The 24,699-nt window shown below is 36.7% G+C and overlaps 1 protein-coding gene and 1 long non-coding RNA gene across 3 annotated transcripts in view; one reads left to right on the top strand and one right to left on the bottom strand.

Annotated features, from left to right (window-relative positions):
- Positions 1-24,699, top strand: part of LOC105153951 (irregular chiasm C-roughest protein) — a 127,799-nt gene that overhangs the window by 64,814 nt on the left and 38,286 nt on the right. For both annotated transcript variants that reach the window (XM_087407024.1, XM_011069116.2), the window contains exon 2: positions 15,430-15,773. In XM_087407024.1, the coding sequence (XP_087263150.1) occupies positions 15,430-15,773 (344 nt within the window). The remainder of the gene's footprint in view (positions 1-15,429; positions 15,774-24,699) is intronic.
- LOC147909281 (uncharacterized) overlaps positions 1-24,699 on the bottom strand; it is a 140,789-nt gene that overhangs the window by 85,089 nt on the left and 31,001 nt on the right. The gene's annotated exons all lie outside the window — the stretch shown is intronic.

The raw sequence follows: 24,699 nt of genomic DNA, 5'->3' as shown, positions 1-24,699 counted from the left end.
ATGTCAGACGAAAAAGACAGTACTTAGCCTCTAACGCGTAATGACAACACGATTGAGCGACCGTATCGTTAATCTCACGCAAATGTGTCTTTACGAAATATTATTCAGAGAGCTTGCAGAGAGCTTGCTATTATATATGAGCGCACGCGACGCAAGATAATTATCCCCATGTAAGATCTCTCCGTCCTTCAATAATTCCCGTAATTAAAATCGAAAACGTGAAAAAGAATGTCCTATTAATTTCATTTAGTAATTTTATTTCGTTACCACTGATAATAATTAACAATCCAAATAAATGCCACTCGCCTTTACGTAATTTTGATTAGAATATTCAAATAAGTCACCTCGTGCAATTTAAATTCTTTCGTCAGCGATCTCAGAAAGTTAGGTCTCTAAAATTAATTAACATGTTATATTTATATTACTGTACTTTATCTAATTACAAATAGCAATTAAGGGCCGAGAAGAAAACGTTTGTTATGCAAACATAGTTGTGTCACTAGTTTAAATGCATACAGAAAAGAGACGTTGTTGTATTCCCCTTTGAAAGATCGTGTCGGCGCGTTCCACAAAGGATCTAATTAATGATATTAAGACTCCGTATTATCAGATTAATTGAACGATCTCTCTTCTGTTGTCGTTTCCGCCTTGTTACGTTGTTACCTCGTTACCAAATTGCGGTTTTTATTGATAACAAAACCTGCAATTTGGTAACAAAGTAATATGGCGAATCAATAAAAAGTACGGAGATAACGCGTTCTGTTTCATCGTTCACGATTTTTTACCTCTCTCTCTACTATACGAATTCTTTTTTTTACGAATTACAATAATGAAATGACTCTTTTCGAGAGAATTTTTTTTTATGAAATACGAATTAATAATGAGACAAAGCGTACTCTATATTGTATTCGTATATTCATTATGCATAATTATAATAAAATTTCAGAATAAAAATTTCAAAGGTCTATAGTATTCTGAAAAAAAGGTAGCCACTGAAATTTAAGAGCGAACCAATCGATCACGGCCGAGAATTTTAGTCTTACGACAATTTTCGACTGTGATTGATCGATTCGTTTATCGTTTAAATTCTACTGTTTACGTTTTCTGTGCGGTACAATCTTAACGAATTGTAGATACAATGTATACACAATATATATTGACAAAAGAAAGAACGTTATCTCACAGGGCTTGGGTAGCTTAGTGGTAAAAGCAATCGCCCGGCAAGCGAAAGATCCGGGTTCAATTCCCGGTCTAGAGTCGATCGCACTTGATATCTTCTCTTCCTCCCAAAATATCACCTATGGTACAAGCAAACCAGGTACCGTTGTCTCGCAAAGCAAAAGTGAAAGGATATCATTGTGTGATTCTGGATAGCTTAAGTGGGGTAAAAGCAATCGCTTGGAAAAAAAAAATGATTGATTCTATACGGAATCATACCCACGCCCGATATTTTTTTTTTCGCTCCTATAAGAGATAAGATATCAACATATATTTATTTTCATACGTACATTCGCATACGTACATATATTTTGTTCCTCTAAACATTTTTATTAAATTAATTACGTGTAAAAAATGAAAACAGTAACATACGAATGGCATAGATTTAGATTTTCTCCATATATTATACATTTATGCTCCAAATCAATCATTTATATATTTCCCTTATATGTATCTTCGAACTTCACTCTCACGCGAAAAAAGCTTAGCTTTAGTTATTTGCCTATTACAAGAGACGAACAATAACGGAAGAAGCGCCACACAAGAAAGGGAAATGTCGGGAAAACGAGTGTTATATCATATGGTATAATTTCGGGGAAACTACCCTTTTTAATTCCCGCTGCTCCAGCGATTACGTCAGGAAGCGCTAGTGTATTCGCGCATTACTTCTCATTTCTCCAAGATTTATTTGACACCGCGTGTCGGTGAATATCCGCGCGCCTTCGTATTCGAAAATAGGTGCATATTTCATGGTACATTTCGCTCTCTCATTTTCGAGGATTACCCGATTCTTAGTCCTTTTTTATATTCTCCTACGTTTGTTTGTTCTATGCGTATACGAATAAATATCACGGTAGAGACGCGATCGTCTATTTCGAAAAAGTTAATATAGAAGATATAATATCTCGACGAGAGCAATATATAAAGCGTTTATTTTTGGACAAAATTTAACTATCTTATATATTTATATACAATAGTAACATTTTGTCACCGTACGTTATCACAAATGCCATGGTGTGTCACGTTATCAAATTATTAACGGAGGTATTTTGCTTCCACCAGCCTAGATTCAACGTATCTCGTCGTTTTCTTCGGCGTTTACATCTGAATTTTCCATCATCCCTCTGAACTCCCCGATGCACTTGGCGCAAAGTTTCCACTCACCTCTAGAGATTGTAAACAGTATAATAATGGCCGTTCTTATTACAGGCTGGTACAATGGGAGTTTCGGGAAAACTTCTGAGATTTGCCATTCCTCAGCATTCTAATTAGTAATGCTAACGAAACTTCGCGGAATAATGAACGCCGAAGCAGTATTGAATCAAGTGCTGTCGCATGTATTAATGTATATTTGTGCCGCTGTTCACATTTTGCTAGCAAGTGAAGGTTCCTCTCGTTGTTTGCCTTACTTAAATTAACACGGAACGAGGGCGATCCGATGAAAGTGAGAAGACACACGCAAAAGTATCGTTTGTTGCTAACGTTGAGATATAACGTCTATAAGCTTAATTAAAATCTTTAATAAAGCAAAACGGGCAAGAAAATAAAAATACAAAAATATTAAAAAATCTGCTCTCTCTCTCTCTCTCTCTCTCTTTCTCTCCCTCTAAGAAAAAAAAGTAGAAAGAGTTAAAAAAGTAGAATTAGTTCACGATGTCAGCAAGGACAAATCCATCATTAAAGTAACAAGTATACTTACAATAATTTCTTTAGTAATCTTATTTCTTTTTTACAAAAACGCGAAATGTATTAAATATTAAAATATTTATATTTCATTACGTAAGTAAAATATTTTCAGCATGTTTACACACAAGCTGAATAATGATCTCGTGCCATAAGTAAAGAGGGCACTGATAAGTAAATACGTAAGCGTGATAGTAGAGGTTCTCTATGTCTAACAGTCCATTTACCTCGGATGTGCCGAGTTCTTGTCATCGTCAAGTATTTTCGTTCTACCTAAGTTTGTGTTCGGGCACTGGTTTTTGCTCTTCAACCTCAATGGATGTGTCGATCTATTAGGTCGACGTGGTATTAGCTTCTCCCAGTATCATCGAATAGCTCTTTACCTACTCTTTTTCAATGAACGGAGAAGAAATTTTGTGGATGCGCGATAGAGAATCGATAGCGCATCGCCGGAAAGCGTAGGAATTAAAAAATGTTGGGTGAAATTTCCTTTCCTCGTGTACTTTTATCGATGAAGTAATACGGTAATTCTTGCGCTACGAAAAAAAAATACATGTAACAACAATTATTGTGAAACCTGAAATGAAACCGGAAATTCTACGAACAAATAGCATTTGTTCGTAGAAGGGGAAGTGAGGCTTCGCCCGAGCCAATAAACCGTATTTTCGCGGTCTGCTCGTCCGCTCAAACCAGATTATCGATACTTCGATTATTCCACTTACTGCCTTAACGATGTTATTGTTTGTTCAATCAACGATATTATCTGGACAATCGTGCAACTAACCACACAGGAGGGTCCACGTCGTGCCCCTGACAGTTCTCTTTTCTTAAACTCCTCTCCCCTCTCCTCCCCCTCTCTTGTCAAAAAGAACGCAAAGACAATACAGACAATGTATGCGGATTAACGGAAAGGTTTACGGAAACAGTAAAAGAATGTGCGCGGGTATTTTTAATTGAATGTTGCCTCGTGAAAGAGTACAATCGAAAATCGATACAACGCGCATCGTAAATACGTGCACTTTGCCGGTGGCTTTACACGCGATACGTTACGTGTAAATTTTACATCTCCCTCTTCATCTTCTTTCTGCAGAAATTAAAAATAATATGGATTAACAGCATAATCATAATAATATGGCCAATTTACAGAAATATCAAAAGCACATAACGTATGTGTATTTTCGATTAAACGTCGTGTCGCGAAAATACAATCGGAAATCGATAAAATACGCGGCAGCGGCGGAGTAAACGTATATACTTGGCCAATCGCTTTATGCGCGAAACCGTGAATGTTACGTTAACTCGGTATGGAAATATATATCTCGTATTTCTTCGTGCCGCCTTTCTAAGAGGTTTCTCTAGAAAATTTGCCAGATGCGGCTCAGGGTCGGTTTTGCTCGTTCGCTCATGGTCTCCGTGGGCATTCGCGGAAGAGAGAGGGTTTGTATCAAAGGACCTTTCCTTATATTACGACCTAAGAGGCTTCCTTCAGTAGATTATGGCAACGTCGCGCTATTGCAACTTCCTATAAGAAGCTTATAGCTCCTTGCTATCAGAGACATTGCCGAGGAAAGCGATCATGCCTTTTGCCTTGACGGACACTATCAGGTATCGATGCTGTCAATGCGAATATATATTGCCGAGTGCTTGATGCGGTGAGACCGCCGCTTTAGACCTGGACATGCAATTAATCGCGAGTTAATCAAATTAGCGGCTATTGTCCTTGGGAACAGTTGGGGACCGCGATCGAAGTGTCAACCGCAAAGGGGACGGACTCTAGATAGTTTCTGTGAAACAATTTCAACTTCTATCACATTCCATATTGTTTTCCCTCCCTTGAGCCATCTCAAAGCTCAATATTTTTAAGCTTATTCTCGAATAGAAATGGTCTGTTTATAATGCGAAAAGAACTTCACTCTGACACTTTTCTGCTTTTAAGATTTCAAAAGTATTGCGCAAGTATTGTCCACTATATTGCGCATGTATTTTCAAATGGCTCGTAGGTCTCTTTTATTTTTATGTACGCCAAAGTAATTGTAAAGTTCGAAAGTTTACTCTCGAATTAATTATTACTCCCTGAGAACTAATTAAATAATTTTTAAACTCGATAATTCAAAGTTTAAACTGACGGAGCGACGACAAATAATTCGCAGCTCGCTGTTTGATTCTTTATGTTTCATTCATCGCATCTGATCTTGCGTTTTTTTTTAAACAGATTTACTCGTGCCGCACCGACGCGACGTGCGGCGGTAACGAGGAAATATCGTTCCATGAATCGATCCGCGGCGTGAAAAGGTCACCGAGAAGGGGTCGTCGCTTGTCGAACGTGGCGAATGCCGTGTCGATTATACCGAGCAATGTGGCCGCATGAATATGCGCCCCAAACACCAGGATTTTGTGATACACTATAGCATTCGGCGATCTACGAGTTGCGTACTTGATCAAACTTGAAAAACAAAGCGATGTGTTCATAGAGGATAATTCGGCATTATCGTAATTTTTGCAATATATCTAAATTTTATTGTATTTACGACGTATCGGTGAAAATCGACGTTCATTCAACATACTTTTCAAGTTACTTTTATTGAATCATGACGTAGAAAAAATAACGCAGCTGCTATATTAAGAAAGTTGATACTTTTTTTTTTCAAATTTAATTTTTATATTGGACTACGCGATACTTGAAAATCTATGATGAAGATATTAAAATGTCACAAGCATTTGATGTATACATGATACATCTACATATATATAGATATGTAAATATGGATATGTCTCAACCTCATAACTTTTTAATGTCAAATTCCTGATTCGGAGACGAAACTCCTGATACCAAAACGTCATAACTTTCAAATAGGAAGCGTTCAACTACGGCGAATCTGTACGACGAAAGTTTGTACGCTCAGATTTGGTGCGCCGCACATATTGCCGGTGCATGGTGTGCTATGCAATGCTTCAGGAAGCCGTGGAGGAAACTCTCATCTGACGACCTGTCTGCTGATATCGACATAATTCTGCGTAGAATAATTTTCAAGTCTTCAGCGCGTATCGACTTACAGAGTAATTATTAATATATACAAAAATATCAGAATATTATTCTAATTTAATACATAATAAACGTAATATCGACATACAATTGACATATTTCTTTTGTAAATGTTTCATCAATGCGGGAAATAAATTATCTATTATCTCTTCAATAAGATAAAACAAGTGAAATATTTAGACATATCGACATATTTTACTTAAAGCAATTCGTATTGATTTACTTAATATTTTTAAAGGACATTTAAAGGACATTTTCGTTTTATGATGAAGCATTAATATTAGTTCCTTTATATTAAAATCATTTTGGGAATATGTTATCGAAGAATAATCGATGTATCTGAAATATTTGTTTATGTAGAAAATAATGATCGTACATTTTATTTCCATTTAATAATATACTTATAAAGAGAATAGAATATTATTAATTAATACTACAGTAGAAACAATACCAAAACAAATATATAACCCATTTTATTAAAATTATAATTGCTACCTTTAACTTATGATGTATAAAATTGTCACAATATTATTTTATAATTATTTTACGTTTTACTACTTATTATAGAAATTATATTATTATAAAAGCATTTTAACTCACAATGCAATAATTTGATTCTTGATTCGAAATTAATATTTTGCTTGTTTCGTTTCCATAACATTACTTTGACATCTGCACTTCTGTTAAATTTTTATACGTTTATAATTTTTTGTTTTAATTACATTCATAGTTGTAGAGTATTTACCAAAGAGAAGAAAATTTGATTTAACATACTTTTGTTAATTATTGCACTATAATTTTCAACTGAAATAACAATTGATTATTCTTTTTTAACACACTACGCTTAAATAATCAAATGATTATAGCATAACAAAATATTAATAATTCATTTTTTTTTAATAATTCAAGTAACATTATTTTACACTTTATTTTAAATATTTTAATCTCTATTCGTAAGTTTTTAACATTCGATCAACAGTCGTGGGCAATGCTATACGATCTTCTAAATTATTAAGTTTACTTTCATGTTCTGATATCGCATGCCATGTGCGATTTCTTCGCACATGAGTGGCGTCTATATTCTGGAGTGGAAGGTGGACGGATTGCGATCCACGTACGTCGTCGTATGATGGTATAACAATGCGGTATATAACTCCCATTCCACTCATATCAACATAGCTATCGTAGCTGTATCTCGCGTTATATGCGCGATACAGAATTGTTGCTATCTTAAGGTTTGAGAGTTTAAACTTAATTTTCTCTCTTTTCCGTCTCTCCACTCCGCTTCTCTTCTCATTCGTCTCAGCGGAATGTTGTGGCTCTTTCCCGAAATAGGTTGTACCGTATATAGGATGTGGACGCGAGTACATACGTAAAGCCTTAGTAAAGGAGACCATTTTCTCGCTGGCTCGTCCATACGTCTAAGCTTCCTATGATACTGTAGCATATATGACAATTTAAGCATCTGGGTCAGATAGGCACACACGCGAGTTTCCTCCTCTCTCTCTCTCTCTCTCTCTTCGGTATGATCATTCCATCACGGTGCAAATATTGAATTTGCATGGTCCTCTCGTTTCTGCAATGCAGATGTATCTACTCCGAAAGTGTGTGCGCGTGTGTGTGTGTGTCCACTGCTCGTCGCTTGTACGTATACGCGTCATGTACGACGACGTGGCGACACCGTTTATTGCTCTTTGCAATGGGTTCGTACAACCTATTGTATCAAACTCCCTGTCTAATGAAATCTGATTCGTGAAAACGAATTTTCTCTCGCAGTGCAGAAAATATCATCTGTAGGGGCGATTTAAAGAGCCGTACTCCCCGACTTATATAGATAGCGTTACTCTGATATCGATACTCTGTTATTTGCAACTAAGTATCGACGTTGTAAATCTGTAGATTCATGAAATCTGATACTGGGCGTCGGTTTAACATACTTTCATGACTACAAACACTCATCGTTGAAGTAAATTACTTTTACATCTTTTTACAGAATTAAAAGACTTTTATGTCCTTTGACACCGTTAAACATATTCGAATTGAATGCGAATGATGTTGAAGAAGATGTAATACGCGCTAGTAAGAGCCGCGAGCAGAGATAAAATGTGCACAGAACCAGACGCATAACGCACGCTATGTTCTTGACACACATATCCCTGTCTTTGAAAATATATTTTCATATTACGACAAAAATATGAGACTTTCAAGGATTGTCGACGTAAAAGTACGTCCCTGTGACACGCACACGCGTTCGCGCTTCCCTTTGAATAGGAATTTTTATAACGAGAATATCTTCCCCCCTCCTCCTCCCGCACTCCTGAAATGCCGTCTGAGTGAAATTGTGGCATTGCTCGCTCGTACATAGATATTTGCTTTCGCAAGCATCCGCGATTACAGCGATTGTGCGGTACGTAGCTACATTACGCGCCGACGAAATCGACGGTGGTATGCGAAAACGACATATTCGATATTCGGCCACGTGGCGAGATACGATGTAAGAATTTCCCCATATGAAGTCCTCCCAGCGAGCAAGGATGTGCTATATAATAAAACGATTCCAGATATGTGTGAATATTTGAACGTCGCTACAAACGTCACGATCTAAATATTCGAACAATTTGAGTAAGTTGAAATCAGATAAGAGAATAGCGTCAAATAATTCAGATATTTCAAAGGTAAGATGTTTGTTTTCTGTAGATGAACGACACTGAGAAAAATTTCTTAAAAATAAACGAACCAATAGATCTGATTATATTTATCAAAATTTCCAGACGTCGTAATTAGATCTCGAGTTATTTTGACGTATAATAATTATAATAGACTTAATTATAAAATTCTCATTTGTGTGTGTTCATTTTCCACTGGAATTCCAATTAAAGACCAACCAGACTCTTTTTTACAGCGCGCATTTTTATAACTTGAAGGGAATATAGGTAAATATATGTTTGATATTTAGCAAAAACAAGAAAGTTCTAGTACAGTTCTAGAGGGCAGAGCAAGAAAAAAATAAACTTATTATTCGCGCGCGTACAATAACCGTTATGAGGGAAAAAGGACAATTGCGATCTTATCTTAACATCCATATAACGGCAATAAAAAGAAAATCAACACATTGCAAATTGATCATACACCCAATATATACCTCGTCCATTTTCTCACGTTAGAGAAATAGATTGTCCCGCGATGCAATAAGAGAGATTGACCGAATGGGAAACGTGGGTATCAAAACGGTATCGAAAATTTTCCGAAGCGATAATAACAGCAGGATTTTCTCATAAAATAAATAATAGAAATCGATGCACTTTGCGTTGGTCCCATTAGTCAATTAATTCCAAAGGGAACATATCCGAACGTCCTATTTTGATCGATGAGAAGAGTTCCGTTGTCGCATCTTGAATTTTCGCTTCCGGGGAGGGGATGTATCGTTGCTTGCCGCGCATCAGGAATGCACACTGCACGGGCAGTATATACAGCATTATACACTTGTATATGCAACGGTGCACATAGGCAATGTTGATTGTTGCGTGAGTATACAATGCGGCGCGTTACAACAGTTGGTTGTGTCCTGGAAAGGGGAACGTTTGACAGTCTTCGACATCCCGTGAATACTGATACGAACAAACGGGACCTCCAAATAGATTCCGCGATAATAATCCGATTTTCTCGAAGAATGCACACCGCGGAGGGAGGCGGCGAGGATGGGGCAAACGTGATGGTTTACCTTTAAAATCAGATTGTTTGTGCCAACGTTCATAAGAAGGCTAGAAGAGAACCACTGTGAGAACAATTTCACGAGGATAAAAACAGCTTGGGACTATGATTGTCGGTTACTTAACTTTACTAAACGCTGCGAGATAATCCTAAAATTCTTAAAACCGAAGTAATTTGTGCGAAATCGCGACCATTGTGTCAGGATATAATAAATCGAGTCGCGATAAGCGTAAATGGACGAAATTCGCTTCTCTAACTTGAACTTCATTACGCAAGACTAATGCGCTCTCGTAACTTTACGTCACTTTCGTCGTGCCCTGTTTTTAGGTGACAAATATTCCATTCTGTGATGACGATGGGTCGATTTCGTCGACCTGTGTGACTTTGGATGTGTTAGCACAACCGCTGCGCAGAGTTAAGGAACTACTAATGGCTTCGTTAATACCAGCCGCCGAATCGGCGATGGAATAAGGCTTAAATTTGAACCTGCACCGGAGATGGAGGAAGGGGGCTCCCTGTGGTACAATCTCGACCTTCTCTTCGTGGATCGAAGGTTAAGCCTCTCCTCCACTCCATCCCTAGAGCCAATCAAAAATTAGGTTGCATATACCTATCCATATGACCTGCGCCAATACAAACCGTCCCAACAGAATTCCAACATTGAGTTCGAGATTAATCGACCTTTCTCGCTCTTCCTAACCTATGTCTCAATTTTTTTTTTATCTCCAACTTTTTTATCTTACGATTAATAATTGAAAAAATTAAGGGGAAAAAATAATAAAATAATCAATCTTGTTTATCAAATTTTCAGTGCTCGGTTATTAAATTTTTCAAAGTTTGAGAAAAAGAAATTTCAACGAGAATTTATAAAATTCCCAATTGATTTTTCGCACGATAAAATATTCTAAATGTAAAAATCTGCAATAAATAATGACTTTCAGCCAAATTTTACGTCGCGAAAACATTAAATTTCAATGCACGAAAGAATTTGTGTTCAAAGTAAAATATGCTACTATGTTGGAACACATTCCATACATAATAAAACATACCGCGGTTGCAAATCCGATTCCATCCTACAAATCCATCGCATGATGTTCAAAATGTAGGAACATCATAAAATAGCAATGCTATAAAGCAAAATGGCTATTCAATGACGGCTATTTCAATATTGTGTATATCAAATTGTCAGCTTTCCAAATTTAAATTATGTATAAGATAAATTTATATACCATAATTCCTTCATCACGATCAATATGGTCGTAGATTTTGATGTAGTTGGAAATAAAAATATATGTTTGCTTTTAAAAATTAAGTACTATCGAAATAACAACATTAGAAAGAAAAGCTTTTTGAGACATCGAGAAACATATTGGAAACAATACATTTTTTTTTCGACACCAAGTTAACGGAATGATCAATCTATCATCAAAGTACATGATAGAAAAATTTTATTATAACCCAGATTCTTTTAAACAAAAAAACAAAAAAAAAATACCAAAAAAAGAAGCGAGCTCTTGAGATATAGTGCGGATAAACGGAGCGGATGCAGAAAATTGATTCCTGCATTCTTGATTCTACGGCACCCTCATCACTCTTATCCGTTGCAGTGTCAGCTGCAGCGGCATGACGAAATATTTTCCAACTTTGTCGGGGAGTATCGAAAATCGCGATAACCATTGAATACATCCCATATACGTGTGTACACGGTCGTAGGGTTATATTTAGATAGTCGTGCGACCGGCGAACAAGCGCGCACACAACACGCATGGAACACAGCGTATACGACGTGCATACACATATATTGCAGCGTATGCCACATCGTGTGTTTGCATATGTGTACACACAACACACATCGAGTCGCGTCGCGCCGCGTCGCGTCGCGTCGCGTCGCGTCGCGTCGCGTCGCGTCGCGTCGCGTCGCGTCGCGTCGAGTCGCGTCGGCCACATATATCCGTGTGCATGTATCAACGTTCCCAGAAACACGTTACACTGACCCAAGGGACTCGTATCTTTGATACTGGGTCATCCCATGACAAATTGATCGGTGACGTTGCGCCGTTGAGCTTCGGCATGAGTCTTCCACGCTCGAACGAGGAAGATCCTTCCGAGGGACATGTACGATGCGGTGGATTATACCACCGCTAGGTGTGAGATCCGTTAGATCCGCGTCTAGGCTGTGCTGGGTAAATTTCAGAGGTGTAGCACTGATACCATTATATGAAATACGTTAAGCCTGTGGGGAAATATGGAACCTATAGGAAAATGATATTTGCGACAAATATTTGGCGTTTGTACAAATAGCAAACACAGTGTTTAAAATTGTATTTTATTTCCGGCACAAATAAACGTAAATTTAATTTGCGTTTAAGCCACAATCGTAAAATAATCGAATATTTTTTATTTTTTTATATATATTATCAAATTAATATACTTCTTAGATTTTTAAATAGATTTGGCAAGTATGATTCTGGAGATGTTACATTATAGAAATCGCGCCGGTTATATATATATATATATATATATATATATATGATTATTAATATCATGAATGAATAACGTTGCTATTAATTGGTAAACTTTTTATAGCGTATATTTTTTATTAGTGTATGTTATTGCAGTATTTAGTTTTATACACATTTTTGAAACGTATAGTATATATTCTCACGTAAATGCGAGGATTACAATTGGGGAAAAATTGAATATCACAAAATAGGGTATCGAGTAATGTGCGGCAGCAACGTGAAAAATTGATTTCGAAGGTCAAATCAGGATACCGATCGATTCGACGCGACGCGGCGTGCCGACCGAAATGCATTTACAGAGAAACAGAGAGTGAGAGAGAGAGAGAGAGAGAGAGAAGCATGTTCTGGAGCGTTAAAATTTCTGACCGACGAACGGAACGCGACGTTCGACAGGCAAACCGATTCGACAAACGCTCCGTCTCGATTAGTGACTTTATTTAAATTTAAACGCCCGTTCACCTATTCGATGGTGATTATCGCAGCTAGTAATTGCCGGGACGACATCGCGATTGATTGTTTTACGATCCTATCAGTGTGTTCTATTTTATCGGAGGCCAGCGCGGTATAATCTACGAATACGCCTACGCGCGTGTGTACGCCTGTTCGAGGCGATTTGAAATTTCCGATACTCTCGCGAATGATAAAAAGCCAATGGGCGTGATAGAAGCCGTTGGACGTAACGCGCGCGTGCGATACTTTCGTGATATACGTTTACATGTAAAATCACTGCTAGTAAAATCGCCTGGGACGTATCCCATCCAATTCCGACATGACCCAATTCTGTTTCGTAAGCTGGTGGCGTGCCTTGTCATAGACGTCACGGAATATGATAAATGTTTTCCAAGTAAATGAGTAAATTGCATTCGATACAAAATTTATTTTTACCCCCTTGCAAATTATTACGTAGAGAATAAACGGAAATCTATTCCGAGTGATGTCGATATAATGACACGACCTCCCAATGACACTAACTAAAATCTTTCGATACGTCGATCTCGTTGTTAAACGGCTCGGTTACACAATAACATCGTTCGAGTATCTTTAGATATGTGATAAAGGTAAATAATCGTGCGATACCGTTCGCGTTCGTCAAAGACAGAAGAATGGCTTAACGCGGGTCAAAGAAGCGCGCTTTGTGAGGCCGCTTACGAACGAGAGAGATTGTTCGAAGCTCTGAAACGCACCGCATGATTACAGCACGTTGTCGGCGGGGACGCGAGGGGTGCCCCAAGTACGAGGCACAAGCGCAATTATTATTACGCTCGTTACTCGCATATTCCATTCAAAGCATTCGGGCGGACATTCGGCGGCAGCGACTGCCGCAGGGGTTATTATCCTATTGAGCTCGTAAGAAGCAGCCCGCGTGCGATGTCGTATGAGCCATCGTCTTACGACATCCTCTATCTGCTAACCAACGGAACATAGTGTAACAAGAAACGCTTAGCTCGTAGAGAACCTCGGTAACTTCGCTGCTCCGAGAAGTATCTCGAGAGGAAGAGAGATCCCTCTTTCTCAGGAGGGAGAGAGAGAGGGATGCAACTCCAGTATAACGAACGGCTTCGACGATAACATAGGGCGACGCCGAGGCGCCACGTCTGTGCGAAGACTGCGCGAGTCCCGACAAGACATACGAGAACGATACATCGTTCTCAAGAATCTCTCCTCGAGCGATTTTCAGTTCTATCGATCATTTCACCGACGACGAATAAGAACGGCGTACGGGAGGAAACGTAGATAGATGACGAAGCGGCTTGCACACAAACGAGATAGAGTGAGGAAAGTAGAAACCGAGTACCATCTTGTTCCCGTTATTAGATGACGGCAGATAGCCGATACGAATATAAACGACACGATGAAAACTAATTAGTGGTCGATGAGACGATCGAGCGTTTTCCGTTTATTTTGCTAAATGGTAAAGAAGACTAAGTAGTTGCGTTAATAAACGCGCAGCTTGAAACGCCTAGAATCAATAATAATAATTGCGTATTAAATCTCTTAAAAGTACTTATCCCAAGGAATACACCGAGTCAAGAGCGAATCAAAATCACTTTATTTTGACGTCATGAAAGTACAAAATGATTTATTACAAAATTTGATTGTTCATGACGTGAAGAATTAAAATTAAGTAATTTTGATTTTTCGTTGATTTTTGTGTGTTCCTTGAGGAGATTCTCGGTGCAGTTTTTAATGTTCGCTAAAATTAACTTACAAAATAATTTTATCAAGATTAACTTATCATTTGTGAAAAATCAAACAAAATGCATTTATCGTATAAATTTTGAATGAAGAAATACAGAATCTCAGATACCAGCGATCAGAAAACAGCCAATTAGCATTCTTCATCTTTTTATACCGCCGAGTGAAAGGTTCGTAACGAGAGGAATTTTGTTAGAAAAGGGCAAATCGATCGATTCCTAAGAAACGTTTCTAATGGAAAAAAAAAACCGACAGATATACGTACCTATATAAGTTATCTTTGAATTATTTAGTTCTGTATAAAGATCACGGCTCTTTTTTTTATCCGATACGATCGCCCATTTTAATACTCCGTAAAACGCTCCGCGCGATAATTATGAAGACGTAGTATGTTTTCACGACAAAATTATATTACGGTCGTAAAAAAAGCTTCCCTCATAATGGCGATTCCATATGTGCTCTTAGCCACATACACATGTATACGTGTATGTGTGTGTGTATGTTTGTGTATGTAGAATATATCCCCTCCATTCTTGCCTCCAATACTAAATTGCCGGCACCCGGCAATACCTTTATCGCTTCTTTTACGGCACTGACCTCCTTGCCTTCCAACTCCGTTTTTGAATCCGATGGGACTATAAAAATAAATTAGATAAGACGAAGAAAATGAGTAAGAAACGATAGCGGCCTATATACTTGTTAAACGGCATAAAAGAGAAAGAAAGCACACTAAAAATTCACGAAAAGAATTTCTTCCGAAATTTTCTTTCGACGATTTTTTGCTCAGTCTCGATTAACAGATGAAATATTCGATATTTCAAGATGCTTTAAGTTTAATTTAAATATTTAAGTTCAATTTAAATATTCATATTTTAAGATATTTAATATAGTTTAAATTTTATTATTAGTTCAATACATATCATCACGTCATACTTTCATTTCATGATATAACGTTACAAGAAATAAATGATAACCAATTTCATAATGCATAATCCAATTCTTACAAATACATGTGATCGATCTAATAAATTTTTCTCATTTATTCTCATTCATTAGGAACGAGAGCAGAAGAATCGGGCGAAGAACAGTATCGTTAATAATTTGCCTCTCGTTGCTGATGACAATGGAGGCGAAGACAGTGGCAGCTATGAACGTGACAAACGCATCGTCCGTGGTAGTGTCGACGCTGAAACCGTTTATAACGACGGAAGTAGTTTATCAGCGATTCGCCATCGAGCCGATGGATCAAACCGCGGTGATTGGCAGCCGAGTGACGCTTCCATGCCGAGTTCTCGATCAAAAGGGGCCCATTCAATGGACCAAGGACGACTTTGGCCTAGGAGCTGTTAGGAATCTCACCGGATATGAGCGATACGCCATGATCGGTAGCGATGAAGAAGGCAAGTATAAGCGAATAAGATAATTCCGGAAATTCTGTTTTCACGCTCAAATGGATTCCTTCATCAATCGCGTAACATGCAGATACTGCAATTATGCAAAATACAGCGCGATTTGCGATCATGAAACTTCCTGTTTTACAAGAGAACATTCCAAAAGTCATTTCAAATATCAAGAAACTAATATCAAGAACTATACTATAGTTAGATTTTGGGTTCCAAGGCCCACTTTGGATCTAATAAAAAAAAATCAAGGCCTTATTATAAGTAACTCATCTAATGGCTTTCTTTAAACCTACAACTTTTATTTGAAACATTTTTTTTTCAAAAATGTATTATTCTTGAGATATTTTGTGTCTAAATTAAAATCGCCAAACATGTTTCGGTCCAAGTCAAGGATACAGAATCCGTAGGATCCCAAGATTTAACCATCTAGAATCTAGAATATCTGTTTCAAACGTAATTTTTCGATTGGTACCGTTAATTTTCTGCATCACTTTTCGAATGTTCTCCTGAATAATAATAATTTTAGAAAGATTCCTTTTATTTTCGTTACTAGGAAAAGATTGGGAAATCCATTTATTGGATAACTAACTTTCGGCAATTTTTTTAGCTTTAGAACTCGTGAGATAATGCTTGAAATAATAACCGAGGATCATCCTATATATTAATGTTTTTCGATACAATGTTTTGTGCTCTCTCGAACGCGAACTTAACCACGTTTAAATTTCCTACTGATAGAACTGCACTTTTTATGAGTAAAGGATTATTTAAAAATCTATACGCTACATCAACATACTATAATACGCCGCTGGCCTGTTTACTCGTTCAAATTCAATTTCCGGCCGCAAGGTATTGATTTTCTGCCGTGTCGAAAAAGTGTATACACATTCGCATCATACCCGGTTGCCCGTAGGACTTGCGCGTCATGAAAAAATATTTCACGTTACTTAGAGATTATATTCGTAGACATAGCACACATAATATGCGAAGAAAGAAAGAACTTGGATATGTATATAGTAAACTCACAAAGGCAACATTCGGCATAAAATAGTGAGGTACATACGTGTATACATATATATCTCATTGTCAGAATGGAAATTGTAACATGACAAAAAATCAAAAGTATACAGAGTATATTTTTTTTATCTGTGACTACATGTCCGAAGAATTCTGTTCTAAATATTGGAATCTTTTTTTAAAACTGGATGACCTCTTCATGTGTCGTATAAAAATATTGTCAAGTATTAATGGTTATTAAATTTTTGTTTAGCGAATCAATTTAAAAAAGAATTTAAGTCATTATAAAAATTTTATATACGAGTATATATAAAAATTGAAGAAAAATATGAGCTTTATTTTCTAACGAAAAGTTATATATTTTTATTTTGACAGCCACTGCCGACACGATGTCAAAAAAATTATTTTGAACTGTCAAGCTTCTTTTGGTGTGAGAAATGACCTCCTTTTCAGTTGTATTATCATTTCCGCTTCACTGTATATAGCACTTCCGCAAGAGGTTCTCTTTTGTTAGCATGCTTTAAAACAAAGATGGACCTCGCGCTACTCTTGTGTCGACTACGTCGCATAAAGCCGATGCAGTTCGCATTAAAAGCTACTGCGAAGTTAAATTAGTTTCCTAACGAGTTACTAAAAAATGCCGCCCAACACTCGTAACACTTGCTGGTGTAGGAGTACCTATTTTACACGTGTAAACGTTTTCATAGTATACAAAATAGTCGCTGAGATGCAACCTAGCACTTGAGACGACATTCTTTATTGTAGAATTTTTAATATGAAGCGACACATATATTCCCGGATGAATTAATTCAAAACGTAATGACAAAGGCAACGAGAGGATAGAGAATTCTGTCCAATCAGTAAATTGTGTCGGCAAATGAAAGGGTGATGTTCAAATAAAGACCTTCACGGTTCACGTCTCTGGCCTCAGCAGCGAGAACGCTGATGATGTTAGCGTTGCTGGTGAATAAACTCGAGAGACACAAACGCAAATAACAAAGCACACGCGAATGAAATATTCTTAATGCCGACAGCAAATCGCGGTAATAACAATGACAGAAATAGACGGCGAAAAAATTAGCGGCAGAAATGTATTGCGGCATGATTTTTCGAAATAAAACATAAAAGTAATATACATCCGATTTATACATTCGATTTTCCCCCATCAGCGCAGAAATTTCTTTCAAATCTACACAAAATAAAAAAAATATTATTTTAAGATTTATGTTGGACAAACGAGATTATAAAATCTTGTTGTCAAATAATTGGAGATTGTTATCATGTTTATTTCGATGTGACCAAATAGTAGATGAACAAGTAAATGTGTGTGTGTGTGTGTGTGTGTGTGTGTGTGACAAGCAAGTGGATAAAAAAAAATGGCATAAGAATAACAAAGTAAAAATTGAATTGTGACGAGGATTCGTAAAGGTGTTCCAATTACATTAATATTATAACGGGATAATCAATGCATGATTTAATCGCGCATATAGCGATAAAACGAAACTTTTTTATGTAACGGCGCGCGAGGCGGAGCCAGTAAACTGGTTTATTTCATCCGTTGTATCTCTTCCAACATATAGATTGTCTTTCGGAGCGCGCGTATCTTTCCGCGCTCGCTGCATTCGTCATTTAATTCCGCAAAAATCAGCGCGCCGAAAGCGAAACGATCCAACGTTTATTCAATCAAAATTTGTAACGTGTTTCGCGAAGCTGTCCTGCTCGTGCGCGTCGGCATATTGAAACGCCGAACGGTATATACGAACGCGGCGTTTATTTTTTTATTTCTATTCGTTTTTCGGTTACGGTATTTGCCGGGTGCAGGATTAGTCGCCGGGCTTGCCGAAGATAGAGTGATCCCACGATATCGTCCTATACCGATATTCCATTTCCTGCATTCACAATATGTTAAAAAATATTACATTGTTCGGCAATATTTTTAGATTGAAAAAAAAAAAAGATATCGTATTACGTTTATTTGACTAATAAAATTACCAAGATTGATCAGCCACTCCATTTAAATATTTTTTTCGTTATTTGACATAGAAATAATTTTCACGTCAAATCTGTATCTCTTTATCTTTCCGGATATTATTTTTTTTTCGCACGAGTTAGTTTTGAATATAATTTGAATATATAGTTTTTCACCTGCAGATACTTTAATACGATTTAAATATTTCGTCGCGCGATTATCCGAGAATTCTAATTGAACATAATCTTTTGAAGGAATTATCGCGTTACGCAAAAAGTTTCTTTTATAGAGATTTCTCGTGAAACTCGATGATGACGCGTCAGTCAAAAGTAGGATTAGGTATACAGGTGGCATTATATCCTTAAGCTGAATGCCGTATGTGCCTCTCCCGATGCGTATATACGCGGACTTCCCCAACAATCACAGTGTGTTGGGACGATAACGCTCGCGCGCGTTTGAAATCCAGTTTAAGCCGAGAAACCATAATATACTTGTAACTATATGCCGTTGCACGATGCCTTGGTCCTCGTTCATTCTTCTCATACCCGTATAAGCGCGTTCCATCGTCTGTATGGCACGTACAACGGTAGCAACGCTTGATTTCCATAAAATTATTGCCGGTTTAGTATTCCAGGCTCCATAGCTTATATTGCAATATTGTTACATTTTGGGCACCACGTTTTCTAACCTTAGGCTATATGCTTTCATAATGAAGAGCTGGAGTAATTAAAGTAAAAGCAAAATAACTCTCTTTTAAAAAAATACTCCACGTTATGGAAAAAAAAAAAAGTAGATTAAGGTTGGTCTGAAAATTATTCGCCAGCAGAACAAAAAAATTAATCGAAAGTGCAGGAAAAAAAAATTAGATGTATGCATCCAAAAGTTAATTAGTGCGGAACATAGTGTGGGTGTTCGTTGCCGGTAGCGAGATTGTGATTAACTATCGGAAAAACCGTTTAATTAACGTTTTCATCATTTAATTCGAACATAAAAGAGATCAAGAAAGCTCGAAATTTTCAAGCTTTATCTCGTATGACCACGATCGAGATCAATCTTACTTATGTGTCAGTTTCTATATCACTCGCTTGGCACGATATTATAAAACGCTCATTTTTTTCCTTTCAAAAATTGATTCACTAAATTCAAATGGTAGATAAAAAATATCAAATAACAAAAATTGAAATACTGCAATAAGTATAACAAACTTCCCATCAAACTTTTAGTTAGTTCAGTTTACGAAGAAGCTCTAGATTCAGAAATATAATCTATAATCTATTTCGTGTATATTTTCTGTAAAATTTTTCCTCTTTTTATTACTTCATGATATTTATGTATTCATTTCACAATTTATGTATTATTTAATTAATTAATTTCAATTCACGTCTTTAATTATCGATTTAATTATAATTTCAATCTACATAATTCTTTTAAAACCAAAACATCTCGGACTAAACGGCCGAAGATAAGCGCCTTGAAATATATCAATATTCGAGCAAACAGTCGACGGGAGTAGATGCCGCAAACGGAATCACAACGTGTCGCGGTCGCTTTAATCGGCGGAGACTCGGCACATATCAATGTACACACGACAGAGTAGAGATAGAGCGAAGTCTTTAATTCGACGTCGTGTATGCCGCGGGCGGAGAAGCGGCTAAGTTTAAATTAGTTCCGAAACATTCGGTGCACGCTCTGATGGTTAATGGTTCTACCATAGATCAATAAGATCGGTGGCAGAGGCGGCGGTATAGCTGCAGCTGCAGCTGCGGCAACGGCATCAGTGCCGATGCGACGAGAAACGGTTGCATTGCGCGCTGCGCTGCGCTGCACTGCGTTAACGTTGTACCGCGTTGTCGCGTTTCGCCGCGGGGCATCCAGCTGCGAAACGCGTCGCAGCCGCAGTCACTTGACCGGATATCCCCGCCGCGCCGCACCGCGGTCGCTTCTGTTACATGCTCGATATACCTGTTCCTCGCGAGCTCATGGGCGCACGGAAAGGAAAAAACGTATACACCAAGTTATAATTTCTACCTTCGATAAGACGCGCCTGCGTGGTTGGTAACGGCGCTCGACCTTGTTACCGTTGGCACTCACCGCGTGTAAGGCGATACGTCTTTAAGGGATCCGAGATACGTGCGATTAAGGGGTTTGGGATGTGCGATCGTTGGTATTAGAAATAGCTTATCGTTCGAACGAATTTATTGCGATAACAGGTGACTGGGGGAAGATGCGTTGTCGGAACGGAGGCAATCGGCGGCGCTCTCCGCATTTATTCTGCGGATATTATCGATTTCATATCTTTCTACCCCGGGCGAATGTTATTCACGTACCTACGCATACCTACGCGTACCTACGCTTAAATAGATTTTAATCGATGAAGCGATCACGCCTAAAGCTAAACTGACTCCAACTTTAACGAGGTAATAATATCGAAGATTTTCATCAGAAATACGATTTAATTTGAATAGTGTCGATTAAATTTACTTACGATAAATATTTATTAAAAAAAAATTGTTAAATCAATTTAATGATTTTTTTCGTATCGAATAAATACATTTTTGTAATTATTTCATTGGTATATTATTCGAACAAATGATTTATTAAAATTTTAAGTATATTTTTCAGTGTACTTTATTCTTTGTTTTTATAAGGAAATTGCTTATACTTAATGAACGTGATTGTTTAGTAAAAATTTGCATATTTTAAACTTCAAACTTAATTATGCTTTTAACAATTAACTCGTTATCGTAGAAATAATGGTTATCGCTCGATACTGCTTTATCGCAACGGATGGCTTTCACGACGGGAATCTTAAGGAAATTTTATAAAGCTATACTATACAATCAAGAAACTTTGACCTTAAAGCATTTTCAGTCCGACGATGAACACGTTACGCAAAGCAGCTCGGTAAAGTACACTTAATTCGTAAATCTAAAGTATTCAGAGGAATGTTATTATCTTCTTAGCTGATCGCGGTAAAAATTTTCCATGAAATTAGCAGTCAGCGTGGGGTGACTTGTCTGCCCGTTGTTTAGTCAGCTAATTAACCGATGAATGGAAGTAATAAAAAGTAACATCCTACTTACAATTTAAATTAGTAGAAGTATTTCATCATCATAACTTGTTGTTCGTGATTAGATATTAAGCATTTGATAAATAATATTTATGTCCAAATAAATAAAAAAAGAATGGTGATAAATATATGTTTATTTCCATGATGATAAATAATACGTTTACAGGATTGCTACAGAAAATAAATTTTAAAATTCCCTGACTTTTCCAGATTTTCCAGATAAAAATGGCAAATTTTCCAATATAAAATATGTAAATTTTAACACATTTAAAGTCAATGTAGGAAAGCTAGCATATATTATTAAAAACAACGCAAAAAAGGTTAGTAGCACACTAAAATTTTGAGCGCAAATTTTAAGCAAAAAAAATAAATAAATAAATAAATTAGTATTGGAAAAAAGAATGCAGTTATGAAAAAGAGCGATCAAATAAAAATACTGAATAAAATATAACTTTTAATTATTTTATTAAAATCGTTTAAAGTGTGCGAGTTTTGAACGTATTTCATTATAAATATCAGATACAATATTAAAAAATTATAACAATTATCTAGAATAGGAGCAGGAAATTGTGAGCAAATTTCAAAATTTCAGACTTTTTTATATTTTCCCCTGACTTTTCCCGTTTTTCCATGACCAATTTCAATTTCCCTAACTTTTCCCGGTTTTCCCGGTTTTCCAGGTCTGTGGTGATCCTGGTTTTATTAAATCCAATTAAATCCAAAAAAGAATAGTGATAAATATATTGTGTATGTGTATTTAAAACATTAACTTACATGAAGATTTATTTCTGTTCAGAGACAATACATAAGATCGTGTATCTATTCTAAATTTGAACCTGCATATTATTGTTTATTGAAAAGACACATATAATTTATGAGACAAGAAGATAAAATAACGCAAAATTCTAACAATTATTTATCCGAAATCTAAGATTTAGTCAACTTGGGCAAATTTATCTTGGATCAGAGGGCGTACTTCTCTGATAATTAGCGTCGGATATCGCTGCCGCACAGGCCACCTGATATTAATTGACGCAATTATAAGCACACAATGTAATTCCGGCGATATTCATTCTCCATATGTACGAGAGAATACAGAGAGTTTTAAGATCGCTTGCAGAAGCAGAAGCAGCAGCAGCAGCAGCAGCAGCAGCAGCAATGGCAGCAATATCGGGGACGCCCAACCTGCTCGACCGGATCCGGTGCCGATCCTGCTGCTGCAACTACAGCCGATTAATCGACCTTACCGGTTCCCGCGGTGTATTTTTCTCACTCTACTACCACCACGCTCCCGGGCCAGATATTATATTCTGCCGGATACACACTTCGGCCGACGTAATTTAAATCGCAAACCTCCGCCCACACCTACTATTTCTGGCGGGGATATCGCGAATTCTTATTCAGCAGATGTCGCGTCTAATGCCGAGATAATGAAAATGGACTCGAAAAAAAAAAGAAGGAAGAAAAAAAAGAACGTCACCCTTTAATGAAATTATATACATAGACCAGACTTGAAAGATCAGCAAGTTGACCGCGCATAACTATTTTCCGTGTAAGTAAGCGGTTTATCGACATTTCATTTAATCTTCCGTGAGAAGCCGTAACTCGCGCGCCTGGCTTAGGGTCGCTCCCATAAACGTTAGTTAAAATTAACTGAGCTTTAATTCATTCTCCGTTTCTCTCTAGAGACAAAACTAGAAAGAGATAGAGAATTGATTAAATCTCAGTTAACTCTAAGTAATTTTTATGGGGAACGACCTCAAACGTGCCAAGCAGTTAAAACATAAATTTAATACATGGCATTTTTGATCCATATATATACTTTTCTTTACTTATAAATGTTTATATTATTAAAAAAAAATTGATTAGAAATCCTGAGATTGCAGTTATTTGACATTTGACATGAAACTTCTTGACTCAATTAAATTTCTTTTCACAAAAATGTGGAATTTATTTCCGAAATTAATTCGATGAGATCATTTATATCTGTCTATGTAATTATAGTCGTACATTATTTTCACATCTATAGAGTTTAAGCAATATATTAAATATTGTAAGACTCACAAATCTTTGAATTTTTTGAATGCGTACGAGGTATACGTAACAGCTATATGCAAATACATTCAAATAATATATATTTTTTACGAAACTACGTGATCAATGACTGAAATAATAACATGTTCAATTTATGCCAAGTATTAATAACACATCGGATTCGAATTTAGTTCACTCCTACTTTCTTGAGTGTTTTTTTTTTGTATTTGCAAGATATTTGCATTCAAATAACTGTCACTTAATTATTAAAAATCAAATTTCTCTATTGTTAAAATTAAAAGGATCAAATTGTTATTTCGACTGAAACAGAAAAGTATACGAGACGGCGCACGAAACGTCATATCACTTAATTATCCAATTTTCACTTTGGTACTCACACACAATTGGACACTAGTTCTGTGTTAAATCAATTTTATTAAAAATAAATATGTCATATATATATATATATATATATATATATATATATATATAAATGAAATGGTGTGACATTTCGTGCGCCATTCTGTACTATGCGTTCGTAATAAAGATGAGGATGAAAGTTCTTAATTATGCTCGCGCATTAATTTTGTAAATCGTGAAACTGTTACAAACATAATTAATTTCTTTCTGCTCCAATATACTCGTCATCACTCTGGTTTATTCATCAGATTCGCATATAGAAATACGTGTATCAATTAAACATTTCGCGTATATAAAATTGATTAATAGAAGCAATCCAATATTAGAAAGACAAAATAATGGAATTCTCATAAATAATACGGCCACTACTGCTGCACGCTTAATTCGCAGGATATCATGAACGTATTACTTCGTTA

Source organism: Acromyrmex echinatior, chromosome 6, assembly GCF_024713525.1.
Source record: "Acromyrmex echinatior isolate Ae372 chromosome 6, ASM2471352v2, whole genome shotgun sequence".
Classification (NCBI taxonomy): Eukaryota; Metazoa; Arthropoda; class Insecta; order Hymenoptera; family Formicidae; genus Acromyrmex; species Acromyrmex echinatior.
This window is presented reverse-complemented; position numbering and strand designations above follow the sequence as displayed.